Source organism: Lonchura striata, chromosome 3, assembly GCF_046129695.1.
Source record: "Lonchura striata isolate bLonStr1 chromosome 3, bLonStr1.mat, whole genome shotgun sequence".
Lineage (NCBI taxonomy): Eukaryota > Metazoa > Chordata > Aves > Passeriformes > Estrildidae > Lonchura > Lonchura striata.
In genome coordinates, this window is record NC_134605.1 from 106,700,570 (window position 1) to 106,718,628 (window position 18,059).

Below are 18,059 nucleotides of genomic sequence, written 5' to 3' on the forward strand. Positions count from 1 at the left end.
AAAACAGTCTGTCCTTTCTAGTTTAAGTGGGCTTCAGAAAAAATAAAAATCTTTCCTATGGAATGAGAAAAAATTACATTTAATGTAATGTACCCTATACCAAGATAATGGCAGCATAGAAGAAATATTACCTGTGAATCTGATCTTGTCTGCTAGAACGAACTGGAGCCAAACCATCTATTTCATCAAAAAAGATTATAGAGGGTCTCATCAAGTATGCCTGGTATGCAATAAACAAAAAAAAAAATTGAATTCACTGTTAATTCCTAATTTATCCATCAACATTGAAAACTGCTTTCACTAGAAAGCATTACATGCTAAACTAACACATATATTGAGACATCTTTGTTAGAAAGTGTAAAGTTTGAAATGAAAACCAAATTTCCAACTCCAGCAGTGTTTCAAAGCAAAGCAGAGTGCAGTCTACTTCGAGTAAGCAAGATGGCACCAGTGTACCAGTTTTACTGTGTGCTGGACAGGTTAAAGACAAACACACACCTTACACTCTGTTACAGAAAACATTATCTTATCTGCTCATAATCTGTTTGTTTAGACATCTCTATCTGACAACTACTTTTCTTTGAGCTACTGCATTTTTCTGCTTTGTGTGACTCTCTATTCTGTCCAGTCTCGTCTAAGCCAAAAAAGAACAATAGGATAGATACACAACCAAGGCATTTTGCACTCCCCTCTGCAGCACCTATCTTGAACATGCCAGTCAAACACAAACTCAGTGACTGATTTTTTTTCCCCCAACTTTTCCCCAAACTACTTTGCTGCATGAATGTACAAATCAAAAGACTTCTTTGTCTGTGTTTCCAGAGCAAGAAAAACTACTGTCAGTATTCCCCTATTCTTTTCATCTAAGTATGCTATTTGGTAAAATCCTTCTTAATTTAAGAAAATGTACTGTTATTTAGTTTCAATTTCAAGTATCTTTGGCTACCTAAACCACAAAACACAACATACAGAGAAATTATATTAAAAAACTGTATTTTCTTCTAACCTGATCAAAAAGGAGTCGAAGCTGACGTTCAGATTCACCAACCCACTTACTGAGACAGTCTGCTCCTTTCCTCATAAAGAAAGCCACCTTTTTGTCTCCTTGACTGCATTCATTAGCTAGAGCTCTAGCTACCAAGGTTTTACCTGTTCCAGGAGGACCATAGAATAAACAGCCCCTGAAGATAAATGGATCAACACAGTCACAAACTTATTTTACGTCTCCTGAAAAACTCCAAGTCAAATTTTATAATGAAGACAGGGAGCCTGGAGAAGAATGACTTAAGATCTCCTATTTTGTAGTAGTATTGTATTACTGTATTATTAACATGTTGCAGTATTAACATGACTTCATAAAATCTAAGATTGTTTTAAGCTTTCAAATCAGTAGAACTTTCATTTTTAAAGAATATTAATCAAAAGCATATTAAGTTTCCAAAGGATTCTTTTACAATAGTTAAATACCACCTCTTCAAGTATTAGATTTTAAGTAACACCTTAATCAATGTTTGCAATTTGGAATGAAGTAATTAAGTGACAAAAATACCCCCAATTTTTCGATTGACTTAGACACCATGCACCCATTTAAATCACATACCAAGATGCCTCATTATTAAATATTATAATCCCAGTATAATAATATTGAGAGAACATCAGCATTTTGCTTCATCTAGTAAAATATTTAATAACATAATGGGAAAAAAGGCGAGGTACTACTAAATAAAAGACATGAGAATTCTTTCTTTAACCAAATCACAAAGTTTACCTTCCTCCCACACGAAAAATATACTAGGTTTTTTTAATTCTTCATCCTGCTTATTACATATTCTCATAGACAAGCAAAAACATAAATCTATTTGAACTGTAAAACACTTCAGGGAAAGAATCAACTTCCTATGTATTTTCAATTCCTCAGACCTTAATAAAAAAAAGGCAACAGTGAGAGAAATACTCCTACCTTGGTGGCTGAATTTTGAATTTTTCAAATATTTCTGGATAGAGAAGAGGAAACACTACCATTTCCTTAAGTGCAAGGATATGATGGCTCAATCCCCCTATACTATCAAAACACACCTTAGGAAAAAAGAAACCATATTAAGTTTATATTGTAACAGCTTTCCACAAAAGCACCTTATAAAACATTTGAAAACAAATTAGAAAAAACATTGCACTGATCAACAGGATTTCCCTGAATTTTAAAAGCGTGAAAAAACCAGTTGAGAAAGTCAACTCTTGGCTGTCCACCTGAGGTTTATGTGGTTTACAAGAAAACTGTGCAAGGGCTGCCTGGACATCTACAGAGGTCCAGCCTAAGCCCCCAAGCAAATGCTTTGTAGTACAAAGGAATAAGGAAACAAAAGCTTTGGTAATAATAAAATTAAATTTTAAAAAAGAATCAGTGAGCTTTTTTATGAATTTACTTCAACATCAATACAAAGCTGTGGAGAATTCTGCTTATGTATAATTCAGGGAACTAAGATAAAAAGCTCTAAGAAAACCTACCGATTTATCAACAATCATTGGGTCAACATCAGCCAAACTCGCCCCAACTTTCACACGTTCTCGAAGGATTCCACTAGCTAAATCTTCCGCTCTGAAGTTTAAAGGCAGGCACCTGCTCAACAATGAACAAACACCCAATAAATACTGTTCTGCTTTTATTGCTTGGCGGTGAAGAACAAGAGGTTAAATGCCTTTTACTACATAAACAGATAACCTTCCCAAACTGGTAAACAAAACTAATCTTTTTTGTGGTAGCTACAGTTATATATCTGTAAGTTCCTTAGCATAAAAAGTTAGCTTTATGCATCCATACACATATTTCAATCTGAAGAACTAGGCTGGATAGATTATTTTGAATGAACACAGAAGAAACAATATTTCCTTCCTTTAAACCCCTACACAGATACTACAGCAGGCTAACTACATAGTTAAAGGGAGGAAGAAAGGTACTAGTAAGACAGGTTACGCTCAGAACTACACTTAGGGTTATTGTACATTGCTTGAATTACTTGCAATAGAAAGGGAACGATGTGGCAGACAAGAAGAGTTGGAAAAAAGATGAGGAAACGTTTTGCCTGTAGAAATCTTCCTACCTAGTACCACTGAATAATCTTCCACTTTTAGATTACTGCTCAATACATGTAAGGTCAAAAAAATGTGCACTGTGTGTGTAGAATGTATGAACTCTTACACAAGAGGAAGAGGGAAGAGCTGAGAGTACAAATGAATTAATTAGGACTAAGTTACACTAATGGTATTTTAACCAAGAGGAGTTCGTTTTTTATAACCCAAGTGACTCAAACAGCTACTCTTGTATTTCCATCTTTTTATCACTATTTATAATTATCTACTCATAAAACTCCAAAACCTGTATTAATATAAAGCCAACATTACCCCTAAACCGCATCTGCAGGTAATTACAGGCAGAATCAAAAGTCTGCAGGAACTCATAAAACATTATAGACTAGTTCTCCTTGTTTTCTGATATATAATAAAATCAACCACTCCAAGGGTGTTTTGATACCTATTTCTTGCTCTGGCTATGCTTTTAGATTTTCTTCTTTCAAAACGTTCTTCATCTGAAGAGGTTGTATCGCTGCTGTGAATGGCATGCTTCTTTCTCCTATTGAAGTGGCAAAACAAACAGGAAACTCAGTCTTTTTTGAGGTAGAATGGCATGTTTGGTTCTTCTATAAAAATGAAACTGAAATTCCAAGTACAGTATTGTTCAGGTTTGAGATGCATGCAAAATCTAGCTGATCAAGTATCAAAATAATGTGAGAGGGGAACAACAGCTCTTACTGCCACAGTGATTATCTGAATGCAAATGAACATTACTAGAACAGCAGAGCCCTGTAACATGTGTGGTCCAGTCCAAGCTACCTCAGCAATGCGATTTGAATATTCAATCAATAAGCTGCAATTGTACTTGGAAAGTTTCCAACCACTTTAGCCACCTCTAACATAACAGATATACCAAATTCTCCTTACTCAGTTTGATGCTTTCCTTTACATATTCTTTGAAAAAATTCCATACTTCACAAAGTATATAACCTCTTTTTACGAAGTTATTAATTCTGAATAGCAGAACAGGCTTTCAAAATACCTGTACTTCTCATCTGAATCCAAGTAAAATTACTATCCAAAGTCTGAATGAACCCTTTCTTATTTTAGTATCACAGTATTTCACAAAAAGGAGTATTTCAGAAATATTAAAGAGCGTACATTGAATCTTCTGTACAAAAAGGTGTTGAGCTGGATATCGGTTGAAATAGTCAGCACTTTTTGCATTAAGAAGTTGGTTACTAGTAAAAAGTCTTGGATTTTAAGTGAATATAGTAAGCTGCATTATTTGTATGAACATGATCATGTGCTTAATTAACTGGTTTTTGCCAATGGATAACATGGTCTATCAGTTTTACTGTTCAATGACCAAAAATTAGATACATTTCAAAATCTATCAAAGAGAATATCAAGCAATTTAGAATCCTAAGATTCAGCTATTACTTTATTTACTTTATATATTTTCATTATGCCATTAAACTGAGCAAATAGATAAGCGTTTCAGCTATGACTAGTATCATTTACTTGGATTCTGTTCATGGACAGATTTGTCTTTTTGAAGCTTCAAGTAAGTTTATTTTTTAAAAAATGTTTTAAGCTGTAATCTCATCTGTTTTGTTACATAAAGCCTACAGACAGTTTCCAAGACAACTTGATACATTCCAGACTTATTTGACACAAAACATAAGAGTCAAAAATTATGCTTGCTAAATATTTTATTAAATGGTTGATAATTCTTGAATAAAATTTGACGTGAAAGGAAATAAAAAATATTAACCTGTTTTGCTCGGTTTTGTAGAAGAGTAAGGGGATATTTTTTAAAAATGATGCATTCAAATTAAATATTACATATATGGCCTTATAGAGAAAGCTACAGTGTGCCATGCATGATTCTTTCCAGTACTTGTAGCACACCTGTTTCCGTTCTGTGTAGCACAAAGCTTCTAGTAGGTTTAGAAAGTGCCATGATACTCCTGTCTGGATGCTGATCAGGGTCTGAATCTAGGATACAATTCAAGACCCGCTCACATGTGTGAATGAACTGCAACTCACTGAATGAGTTTGAAATGGTTTGAAAATCAAAAGCTACCAAAATGTACTAAAGGAAAACAAACAATTACACACCAAAAGAGTGACATTTACCTGATATGGCTTCTTCTTGCAGGAGATCTGTGAATATCAAACAGTGTATTTTCTCTCTTTTTTTGATGAGCTGGCACTGTAACATCAATTTAAAAAGAATAACCAACTAATCTTAATGCAGCACAGAAGTGCTGGATTACCAATTTTCATCAATACAGTTATCACTGGTTTCTCTAAAAGCTTAAAGAAAGAATTGGGCAGGGGGCCTTTGTCACTGTCACTGTACGTGGCTTGATGCAGGCATGGGAATTCCATCCTCACCCTCCTCAAATTACAGAGCTGTGTCTGTCATGGCACAGAATGTAACTCAACCAGGGCTCTAGTATTTTGAGTTTATTTGCAGGACATTAAACTCCATACAGAAACCTCTTCATAGCTGATAATATGGGATGTCTTGAAATCTTTCTGAACAAATAAACCATAGCAGTTCTTTATCAAAGAAATCATATCCCATGATCCTTCGACTTGCGGAAATAGTTCAAAGCTGCATCAGGGAAAACTCAAACTTGACAGGAACAAGCATTTCTTTACAGAGAGGGTGGTCCAACATTGCAAAAGGCTTCCTTAAAGAAGTGGTTGATGCCCCGAATCTGTCATAAGAGGCATTTGGACAATGACCTGAATAACATGCTTTTTGTCAGCCCTGAAACAGTCAGGCAGCTGCACTACAGATTCCTTCCAACTGAAATACCTGAGATTTCTCATTTGTGATAATGGCTCCTATGCCATTTATGCACAGTTATGAATTAGCCTTACCACTCAAGAAGAGAAGCAGGCATAACAGTAACTATTTTTTCTATGTAATCACCTAATTTAGTAGATTGCTTTCTGCCAAGTATTTCTTGACCTAAACCCTTCACCCCCAACCCTGGGCCCAGCATAGGGTGGTATTTGCAGAGATCAATGAAGCAGCAATGCCACCACCACTGACAAACTGACAGACTGTGTCTCAGCAGTCCCATCCACATGGTGAACCACAGCAGGTCAGGGTGAAAACCACAAAATCCCTGTTACTCTGTCAGGGGTGAGAAAGAGCCATCCAACTATTCCCTCCCCACATCCATGGTACTGCTGCAGGTCAAGCACTGTCTGTTCCTCACCTATTGGAGGGGCCTGGTATCTCTCAACAGTTTTTCTCTGTCTGAGATTATATGGCCGATCATTTTCTTCCCCCTCAGCTTCTTCTACTTCTATATCTCCATCTTCTTCCTGAGACTCTGTTGGTGGGTAAAAATATTTTCAGAAGACTTCCACTTCATGTCAGAGCTACTTTCATCCTAAAAAATTAACTTTTTAATAGTCATTGAGAATTACTACCCATTTATTAACTAACAAATTTATTAATTGTCAAATCTGTGGAAATTTGAAGGCTGTGATAAATCTACAGCACATTTTCAAATTTCCTTCTAGTTTTTTACACAAAATTCTGGAAAGGAAAAGAAAAATAAATTAATTCAAAACAGCTTTAGTTGTAAAATACTTCAAACATCACTTCTATCCACTGTATTTTTTCTTCAGTAAACATCCTTCAAATTAAGGACAATTCCTTTCTTCTCTTTTCCCATAGAAGACTCAACAAATCAAATCTTTGACACAGCATGAAAATAAGTACAACTTTATGATTCACAGTATCACTTTTAAACAAAGCAAAGTAAGACAGAAATACACTTTATAAACTTTGTGTATAAAGGCACAACATAGGCCCATCTGTTAACAGGATCGGAATTTTCATCCATGGATCTCAGAACTAGTACTGCATCCTTATTAACTGGGACAAACCATAACTTCCACAGCAGTTTAAATTAAAAATTGAGATGCATTATGCTGAAACCTGTATGGATACCCAAAGCTTAAGTCTGATTTTTTAAGGAGGCTAAGCATGATGTTGATCAGGCCATCAAAGTTAGGCACAATGTCTTCTTTCCTAGTAATTTTGGAACCCTGGACCAGTTTCATTCAAATTTTTAAAGGAAAGCAGAATTTCAAATACAACTACAAGCCTTCTAAAATGTCAGTGGACAGAAAGGAGACTGTAATTAATACCTGACCCCAAAGGAAGGATGCAGGCCTAACTATTACAAATTCTTTCTGATAATTGCCACTCAGCACATGAGAAACATCAAGTCAGTTAGAACACACATAGTTGTAGACTACATTCATCACATCCTGATTTCCACCAAAGAATTGTTACAAGGAATGGAAGGGAAGCTCCAATTACTTAGTATTAAGAAAAACAGAAGGAAGGAAATTTACTTTACAAATATTTAGAAATCAGGCTTTGTTCTGCTTTCTGAAGTGCAATATATTGCTCTCTTATGGGAAGAAAAACTTCATTTTGTAAGCATTTCAGACAAGCCCCCACTATTTTTTACAACCCATACCTTCTTCTTCCCCTTCTGTAGACACTTCATGGTGGTTCTGAATCCCATAGCTATTTCTCCTCAGCGACTTCCTCCTTCTTTTCACTCGAGAATACATATCCATATTTTCCTGGAACAAAATTCACATGCACTTCCATCAGTACTGTCCCATTTCACTCAGTATTAGTCCCAGTGCAGTAAATAATGCTCCACACAATCTCTAGTCCTTAAGTGTTTTTCCAGCAGAGATCTCCATAGGTAGATTACAAAAGCAGTCTTATTTAATAGATGCTAAAATGAATCTCTCAGACAGTACCTAGTCCACTTAATACAGAGTGACATCAGTTTTCAAGAAAAAAGCAGATGACAGCCCCTGGTCCTGCTGCTTCTAGGCTACCAGAGTATGCTTCAAACCAAAGAACCACCATAGCACATCAGGAGACATGACAGTGAATTTATCAATAAAGGAGACAATGTAGAGCATGTCCACTAATTTAGCTGTGAATTTTAGTTTATCATGCATTTTAATGTTATCCACTGAAGAAAATCATAAACATTTAAACAGAGACACAGAAAAATGTATCCTGTTTGCAAAAACATTCTCTGCCTTGATATGACTTTTACCGAAGATCTCAGAAACTGCACTTACGAATTCTGTATCTGTCCACATCCGCAGCCGTTCTACTTCACCAGATCGCCTGTTCCTCCTGATGTTAATATTATCCATTTCCTGCAGGACAGCCTCAGCAGTACTGAAATATATGCAACAGTTAACTTACACAAAAAATCAGTCTTAGAATACATGCAGAACTTTGGACATAGCATTCAACATCTTGAGTTGTCTATCAATTAACTACAAACTTAACTATAATAAAATTGAAAGAATATAAACTAACTATGCAAAAGAAGAAATGCTGATGGTATTTAAGTTTGGGGTTGAAAGTAGACAGTACTATTTTAACAAACTTTTTAAAAGAATTTGGCTCAGTATAAATTGCAGTATATAAATTTGCAACTGCTGAGACATAGATTAGGTGTCAGTTAAGATTAAATTTGCAAAATAATAAAGTAAAGCTTTTCACCTATATAATTATAATGATGGGAGTGCAATTAATGCCTCCACCCCATAAGCTTTACAGTTTCTTACCCTGGCCTCAAAAAGATACTAGAATATACAGGATTTTCTTTTAGTTAAATCAGTAACATCTAGAATCTCATCGTCCAGTATTTAACCTCATGATCATTTCTCATCTACTACTTAGTCAGCATTTTCATTATCTGGAGAATTTGTAAACAGCTGTCAAAACAGTGGTGGTATGTAAGTGATAACCCTGGCCAAGATGCCTCACTGCTAAAGAAGAGAACAACACAGTATTAACCAGGCAAAGTCAATTATTTGGCCACTTGTCCTGAAGACCATGTTATTGCTCTCCATGGTGATTAGAGTAGCTTTCAACTGGAATTCTACTATATTTGTTTCATATTTATAAGACAGAAACTGTAACTTCCTTTTTTTCAAGCTGTTTAAAAGTAAATCTAAAGGGTGAAAGACTGCCTTTATAAAGAAGACAGAGGATGTTCTGGTGACATAAGTCAGTAAGGCCACACTTTCATTATGAGACCTCCTCTCCATTTTAAACAATGATTCCAAAATATCTGTGATGAGTGACAGAACAGTATCAAGCCAAATCATGCTGCAGTTTGCTACCAAAGAAAATAGGGTTGGAAGGGACCTGGAAAAGTCAATGTGCTCTGCCATGCAGAGCCTAAATCATTCCTGACAGACTTTTGTCAAACCTGTTCTTAAAAACCTCCAATGATTATGGGACACACTGTTATCAGTGTAAGCTCATATACAGACTTCAATTCCGTGATCTTAATCAAATTACAACCTTCATGGTAGACTTTTCCCTACTGTTGATGAGGAGAGGGAGATTCAATTGTAGCTAGAAATATAAATGTAACTCAACATAAGTTTGCACACTGATACCAAGTAGTTACTGAGTACATCAAAAAAGAAAATTAAATTAATAAAAGATTCAAGGGAATACATTTAAAAATAAAGATCATTCTTGACAATTAAATGTTTGTGTTTAAATCATTTTCCAGCTCTGGAAAAAGCAGTTACTCAGAGATATGACTGCTAAAACCTGTTTTACAGGTGGGAAGATCAGGACATATTAAGTGACCTGCCCAGGGATACAGAGAAATAGTATTTCAAAAAAAGCATTTCTGGCTCCCATTCCTATGCTCAGACCAGACCGTACCTCCCTGACCTACTTTGTCTGCACAGTAAATGTCAAAAAGTGACACCCACCCTATGTGAATTATTAACAAATGGTAAAAAACAAAAACAAAAAAGAAAGCTACAAACTTTTGATATTTTATGATCAAAATCATACAAGGAAAATCTAGAATGTTTCCAAGCACTGCTGCTAATCACCAATTTACATAACATTTAAGGTATCACTACATAAACAGGTTACCAAGAAACAAACTAGGCTGTGGATTTACAGCACATCAGGCACTCTGCAGTAATTGCCAACATACAGCTTTATCCAGGTGTAAGGACAGAGTAACTTACTCCTCAGTGAAAGCCTGGGAAGCTGCTCTGCATTTAGAGCATGGACACCATGGCAGTCACAGCACAGACCCAGCTGTAACTCAAACCACAGCCTAGCTTGTCTCAATGCATCCCCACAGTAAAACACAGACATGGCACTGGAACACAGGTGTTTCTAATTTTAAAAAATCATTAAGATGCTTTGTGAATACAACTGTAGTATCCCCACATACCTGTTTACTAGCTGATCAAACAATAAACTCTGATTCAAAGTTTCAAATCTGTTTTTCCTGGACCGACAACTTTTTCTGACTTCTATATCTCCGTTTATGCAAGCATGGTCCCCATCTCCCTTTTTTTCCCCTCGAAGGGGGTGGCTTTTGAGAGCTAAGAGAAATTTGTATTACTACTTCAAAATGCAGGAAACAACATTTTCACAAACAAGAATTAATAAGAGCATACTTATCAAGGACAATAACCCAAAAGTTATTAAGCACAGTATGAACTAAAGAATTGTATTTAATTCCTATCAAAGTTATTTTAGAAGTTATTTCTACATATTCAAGCTTGTTTCCTTAGATGATAATCTTATTCTATGATGAAAATTTGGCATTCAATTAAGCATTTAATATTTTTAAGTTAGCATCAATATTAAAATGCACATTTGGCCCACAGTTTCAATTCTTAGTCTTTCAAATATAATATAAAAAGACCAGATACAACACACTGACTTCACAAGCAAATCTGTAACAGCTACTCTGTACAGTGCCAAAAAAAAGAGATCCCACTGCTAATTGTTCCTTAGGCATCACAATAAATAATAAAATACCAAATATGACTAATGAAATTACACTTACATAGAGTCAACACAAAATTAAACAAGACAGAACTGATGAAAAAGGAACACAAAAGACAAAGTGGTTTTAGCTGAGATAAGCAATGAAATGGCAAGTTTGTAACATATAAGCTTTTAGGAAGACTGTTCAAGGTAGCAGGAGCTGCAGACAAGGCAGGTCTCTCTAAAGCAATAGAGTTAGTAATGTTAAGAACCACAAAAGGCCGAATTTCAGATGAGCAAAGAGACTAAGTAAATTAAAGAGACCAACTGAGAGAGGAAGGCCAAAATTAGCTCATAACAGTAATTTGGGAATTAAGGAAAACATTGAGTTCATAGCCAAGAGGTCTGAATTGAGAAAAGAAATGGATTTTAATCTAAAAATGTTCCCCATATCCACAGAGAGTATCCGAGATGGCAACAGAAGAAAATTGAGCAGCAACTTTTCTGGTCAAAACTTGCAAAGGAATCAGTAAAGTTCTCAAAAACATATGCCACTGAAAATCATTGACATAAAACTGCTTAATGCAAAAGCTGATACAAAAAGTTTTGCTATTATTCACTTACATAAGCTACGTCCATTTGGTAGTGTAGCACCAGGCTGAGAAGTTAACCTATGAGAAAATTAGACATACAAATAACATTAACATTCCTTAGCCAAGCAAAAGGTACACAGTGAAAACAGAACTTGGACTGCAAAATGCTCCATGATACTCTCCTTTCCAAGAAATAGTCTTGGAAGAGTCTGCTTCACGCTCAACACCTTAGTAAAGACAAAACTGCTCAATACCAATTATATGAAACCCCTCCCTGTCCCCAACTGTCAAAGCACCTCTCTGATTAATCTCCCTAATCTTTCTTCATGCCCTTGTCCTGTTAACACTCTCCTTAAATTTCAGAACAGAACCTTAGTATAGCTCTCCAAAGGTAATCATCATTCTAACACCTTGGATAAACCAGTAGAAGTAACAGAACTTTTGGAAAGTCTTAGTGACTCAACATCACTGTTAAGCACAGTGCCTTGGATTTTGGCAGAACCAACATAAAACTTCAGATGCAAAGACAAGTTGCAGTGGGTTCTAAAGGAGCAACAATATGATTTTCAGTACCCTGGCCAAATTTCATTTGACACAATGATCTAAATTCTCCCAGCTGCATTAAATATTTCTTTTTGTACATTGACATTTCTAGACGCTCCAGTACAAGTCTACTCTTACAAACAAAAGAAACAGAAGGGGCACAAGTTTCAATACATTCCCAATGGCCATGGTTAGATTTATTTTGTTTTAAAAGAGAAAAATAAACACAAGAAACTTAAGATATCTATTTTGAGATTTACAAAGCTTTTAAGCAAACTTCATCCTTGCAGTCAACAGTCCAATAGTGACTTACAGTCACTCTTACATACAAATCATTTCAAGAATGATTTTGACATGTAAATAAATATGAAATACATATCTACAAAATAATTAGTATTAACTGAAAGTTCATGGATCAGGAACATACTGTGTACACTGTCTCTCAGCCCCTTGTAGCCATGTGAGGAACCTGACGGATACAAGGATTCTTTGTAAAGTACTATGAAATCAGAGTTATAAAATAAAATTAATTACTTCTGCTTTGAATCCTAAAAATGTGGCAAGACTGAGGCTATATTCAGTAAAATTTACTTACCAGGCTGAACAACAATAGAAATAAACTTGACCGTTACCCATTCCCTAAAGATGGTAACGCTGATTCCCTAATTAAAATATCATGTCTTCTTATAGCATGACTACATAAAAATACCAATTACCTTACTAAATTTGGATGCATCAAGAATCTAAAATTCAGACTACATCTCAAATAAAATTACTTTATATTTTTTGCACAAATATGCATAGAAAGGAAACAGATGAGACGATTGATGCAATCACATTCCTGAAGTCTTAAAATGAGGAAAATCATGGGAAAATAACATGCTTCAAAAGTACACTCCTGAGCTGCAGCTGACTCCAGAAATAGCCTAAGTGGGATAACAACACAGAAAAAATTTGGTATGAGTTCCTTCTTCTCTTGGCACCAATTACCTGGACTGTCCAGTTGAGATGCTCCATTCCTCTCGCTGCCCAGTACTGCGCGATTTAGATTTTTCTTTGCCCACAGGATCAGCATGTTTTGAGGTACGTTTGGCAGGAGGAGATATGTGGCTATCACTCAAACTAGCATCACTACCTTCATCTTTCTGAAAAGAAAAAAAGCATCAGATGATACTTACTTGGTTCATTTGCAGATATCCTTACAGAAAAAGGGTAAATTTCAGCTCAGTAAGAGGAAAGTCTATGTCAAACTCTTACTGACCAGTCTGTGTGAAATATTAGAAGTGTTTATTCTGAAAACATTACCAGAAGCTATGAAAATATTTCATTTCAAATATTAAACTTCTATAATAGTTTTCCTGTATTTCTGAACAAGTATTGTTTGAATAAGCCGTTGTATTTTTTATGTATCATTCACAACACTGCTATTCTCACCTTACTTGCAAAAGAGCTAGTAATGCCATAAAGAGAGAAAAGTACTGTGGAAAATTAAGATTATTAAAAACAGAGCAATTATTTATTCCACTGATGTTGGTTTTGTCTCTAAAATGCTTAAACAAACATTCTTCCTTCCTGTAAGAGTTTTCCAGTACCTTGTTCTACCCATCAAACTGTCCAGCACACAGTCAGGAAATGTCCAACATGTTCATTAACAGTAATATGCACTAGCCACATTACACTTAGCATGTTTAAAGAAGCACCTAAAGAGTACCAAAAGGGGCCCTTTTTCCTTTGCACTTATCAAGGCTAACAGGGACAGAAACTCAAAGATAGTAGCAAGGGATTACTTCAAAGTTGTACACAAGAAATGGACAGACAGCAAACTTCAGAAGATCTGTTTTTATTTAGGTGAACTACCACAACAAAACAAAGCCAGGATTCTATTAATTAATTATTAATTAATTAAAAATTTTAGCTCATTAAAACAGTCTGGATGCCATTCAGTGTGACCTTGGGCAAATCTCGTGAAGTTCAACAAGTCCAAGTGCAAGGTCCTGCACCTAGGTCTGAGAAATCCCAGGAACAAATACAGGCTGAAAAATGGATAGAGAGCAGCCCAGGGAAGAAAGACTTGGGGGTGTTGCTTGACAAGAAGGTCCCCACATTGTGCTCCTGCAGCCCAGAAAGCCAAAAGTGCCCTGGGCTGCATCTGCAGCAAAATGGACAGCAGATCAAGGGCGGGGATTCTCCCTGCCTATGCCCCCCCTGCCGAGATCCCACCTGGAGTCTTGTGTCCAGCCCTGGGGCCACAATATATGAAGGTCATGGGCCCACTGAAGTGAGTCCAGAGAAAGTCACAAAGATAATCCAAGGACTAGAGCAGCTCTGCTGCAGAGACAGGCTGAGACAACTGGGGTTGTTCACCTTGGAGAAGGCTCCAGGGAGATCCTATAGAACCTGCCAATAACTAAAGGGGCTCTAAGAGAATTGGAAAGAGACTTTTTAACAAGGGCGTGTATTGACAGGGGAATGGTTTTAAACTGACAAATGGCAAGTTTAGGTTAGATATTAGGAAGAAATTCTTCCCTGTGAGGGTGGTCAGGCCATGGCACAGTCCAAAGAAGCTGTGGCTGCCCCATCCCCAGAAGTGTTCAAGGCCAGGCTGGATGGTGTTTTGAACAACCTGGGACAGTGGAAGGTGTCCCTGCCCATGGCAAGGGTTTTTGAACGAGATATTTTTAAGGTTCCTTCCAACCCAAACCATTCCATGATTTAAAAAATAAATATCCTTTATTGCAACAATAGAGAACTAATTTTCAAATATTAAGGTCCAGGAATTGTCAGTAAGAACTTGAACTATGACAAAGAGTTAAATTTACTTAAATACAAGGAGATGACCACAGAAGTCCCATTTGTTCATCAGGCTTATGAACAACAACAATCTGAAGTGTACTCCAGATATTTCAACATCATATGTCACATATTCAAGAATATTAAAAAAAAAATAAAAGACTTATCTCTTAAGAGAGACACAGAATATCACAGCACAGTATTTAGAAAGTGAAATCCAAATGTATGGGTGCAGTTTAACAAGACAGCTCAGCATCACTGTGATACAAGTAGAGCCCATGCACTCCCTTGCCTAACTATGCAGCACCACTCCAACCTCCTCAAATCTTCTCATGTTTATCTGATCCATCCATAAACCAGACCAGCTCACTAAAGCTTCAAAAGCTGACTTTCCCTTTGTTAGATGAACTTCCTACCTTGTCAGCGATTGTAGAGTTGTGTTTACACTGTATATCCCCTCATAATGGTTTTTCCCTCCATATCCCCTCTTTGTACCTGTCTGGCTCATCCCAGCTTTCCCATCAGTACGTGTATGTCCATCAAACTCCAACCCATCCCCCTGTCTCCTCCCAGGTGACGTGTCCCATTACCTGATGACCCTCTCCCTTTGTCCAGATCCTTCTCCCAGGGTCACCAGGTAGCTGGACCCTGGCTGGGACTCCTCCCCCAGCCCCTCCTCAGTGTCACTCTGAGGCCTTGCCCGCCGAGAGCCGCTCCCATGTCCTTCCCCGGTTGGCTGTTTGGGTCTCCCCGCCCCCCCATATCTGGCTGCTCTGGGCAGGGACACTCTCTTGCTCTGGATGTCCTTCGAGGTCAGATGTGGCCTTGGATCTCCCCAGGCCCTCATTAAACTTTGAAACTAATCCTGAGGGAGAGCACCTCTTTCCTTTGCTTGTGGGACCAGCTCGTCTTTGGACTCACGAGGGAGCTTCTCCAAGCCCCCGGGATCCAAGGAGAAGTTCCTTCCCTCTGCCCGCCTCGCCCCACTGCCCAGCTGGCCGGGCTCCACAGGGGCTTTATCACCGTGGATTCGAGGGAGAGATGCAGCAAGTGATCTTAATCATTTCACTGAGGGATCAGAGAAGTACAAAAGATAATAACTACCACCATTCCTAAATACAAATCCTCCATAGGTGCAGCACCTATACACCCAAAATACATGGGCAGCACCTGGCTGGTTTCCATAACACTCTGAAACTACAAAATATCAACTTTTTACAAAATTTTAGTAGCGTTTATATTCACTTCTGAACACTGTAAGTATTTGTGCACATATGTTCTGCTTTATTATCAGTTTACCTGTGGACTTAGAGAAATACAACCCTGCTTAGATCAATTTTAGTAACTATTTTCCAAAACTATACAAGCTCCCCTGTGAAGGATAGAAGCAGAGTTTCAAGGTAAGCCACAGAACCAGTTTAAAACCGGCTAAGCAAGACAGAGAAAATGAAACCAGGAAAGATGAAGCAGCATATAACAAAGCTTTACAAGGGGTAACATTAAAGCTATTTGCCAGCAGTGAAATTAGGTGTGCACAGGAGTGCACAGGTTCCTGTATTCCATCTCCACCCCTTTCCATGCAAAAAGCCAAACTCCTCCAAGTCCCCTATCATCACCTTTCTCTGCATTTCCTCCAGTGCCTTGCCTCTGGTCCCAAGTCTCAAGTTCAGCTAGGATCTTGTCCTGTTGGCTGGCAGTTAAAACAAAATACTGGCAATGGAGCCAAATTCTGCTACCTTAGGTCTCCCTCTGCTACAAATATTCACAAAATTCATAAAAGTTGAGGATCTTTGAGATCTCTAATGCTGTCAAATGAACATATACTGGCAAATAGCTTCAGAAACTGGAATAGCAGGCTGTCAGTGTGATCACATGAGCAATCAGTTCCTTGCAGCTGCCTAAGGAACCAGACTAGCAATTAAGGGGTTTATTTAATTAGGTTATTCTTTGTTTAGGCTATTATTTTCAGCTGAGCCTCACTTGTCTGCATATTAACTCTATGCACAAATTCAGCAAATACAAACCAAGTTAAATTTTAAGATACTCAAGTCCAAATACTAACCTACATTAGAGTACCTGCTATATAAGATACACTAACACAGAAAATGTTCTACCATGAAGTAGTGACAAAGCTACTACAAAGTTGAGATCACTGAAATTTTAAATACATTACCAAGAATCCAAGCTCCATTTTCCAGTTAACAGACAATTTTAAAAATTCACGCTCTAGGGAATTAAAGCAGACTACTATCCAGAACCTTCACTACCCACAGTAAAATACAGATATAGTTTTCATAATACTCAAGAGATGATCCAAACTGGGATATGCTAGAACAAGAAAAAAAATTAATTTCAATTTTGGAAGTCTTTACCGAGAGCAGTCTATCCACTGCTTCCTCCCATTTATAACAAAACAGGTCTAATATTCCACAGCACTCAACTTGCTCCCTCAAGGAACTGGGTCTCAAACCATTTATACCTTTAATGATTAAAAATAGCACTTCCGTTTCAACCCAGAAACTTATTACTTCAGAGCAGATATCATGAAAATGTTCTGGGACTACAAATATATGATACAAGCATTAAACTTAAAAATTAAGTAATTAATAATGCAATCGCAGAAGTAGGAACCAATGCACTGCACTCAAACCTCCTAATGAAACACTGGCACTGAAGCAAATGCACTCACATGCTGAGAGAATGCAGAGAATATGAATTAATAAAATCTTAATCATGTCAGAAATTGCCTTCAAGCATACCAAAGGAACAAAGAAAAAGCAAGCACAGAAGAATCAAAAAATTACTTTACATAGTGTCAGAAGATACAAAGAGAGAAACAAAATTTAATGCAATAGCATTGATTCAACAGAAAAGAGAGACCCAGCAAACTCCAGAACAACCAGAACCACCTCTTATGGAAAACACTCTTGCTACAAATGAGTAAGGAAATAACTGGCATTAACATGATACCATCCATGGTCTAGACTGGCAAAACATAGTCTTCATTATCTTTGGATTCAAAAGTAAAATGGAATGTGACAGCTGAATGAATACCACAAACCAGCTGTTGAGCTATGAGGCAGTGGGGGGCAAACTGGTAACACACCTTCATTGAAGGCACTTGAACAATGATACTGATATATCTAGAAACAAAAGCTAAAACGAATAATAAAGCAAGAAAACATATATAGCTGCATATTATCTCTATGCTTTCGCTGCTT

At 37.0% G+C, this 18,059-nt stretch overlaps 1 protein-coding gene across 3 annotated transcripts in view; it reads right to left on the reverse strand.

The window, feature by feature from the left end:
- Positions 1–18,059, reverse strand: part of ATAD2B (ATPase family AAA domain containing 2B) — a 75,106-nt gene that overhangs the window by 45,921 nt on the left and 11,126 nt on the right. For 2 of the 3 annotated variants that reach the window (XM_021529790.2, XM_021529789.2), the window contains exons 2-13: positions 13,039–13,193; positions 11,537–11,583; positions 10,368–10,521; positions 8,221–8,323; positions 7,593–7,701; positions 6,312–6,428; positions 5,212–5,287; positions 3,530–3,628; positions 2,506–2,617; positions 1,961–2,076; positions 1,007–1,181; positions 132–220 (exon numbers count right to left, since the gene is read on the reverse strand). In XM_021529790.2, coding sequence (XP_021385465.1) covers positions 132–220; positions 1,007–1,181; positions 1,961–2,076; positions 2,506–2,617; positions 3,530–3,628; positions 5,212–5,287; positions 6,312–6,428; positions 7,593–7,701; positions 8,221–8,323; positions 10,368–10,521; positions 11,537–11,583; positions 13,039–13,193 — 1,352 coding nt within the window. The remainder of the gene's footprint in view (positions 1–131; positions 221–1,006; positions 1,182–1,960; positions 2,077–2,505; positions 2,618–3,529; positions 3,629–5,211; positions 5,288–6,311; positions 6,429–7,592; positions 7,702–8,220; positions 8,324–10,367; positions 10,522–11,536; positions 11,584–13,038; positions 13,194–18,059) is intronic. The other variant, XM_021529792.2, reaches the window with a different exon arrangement.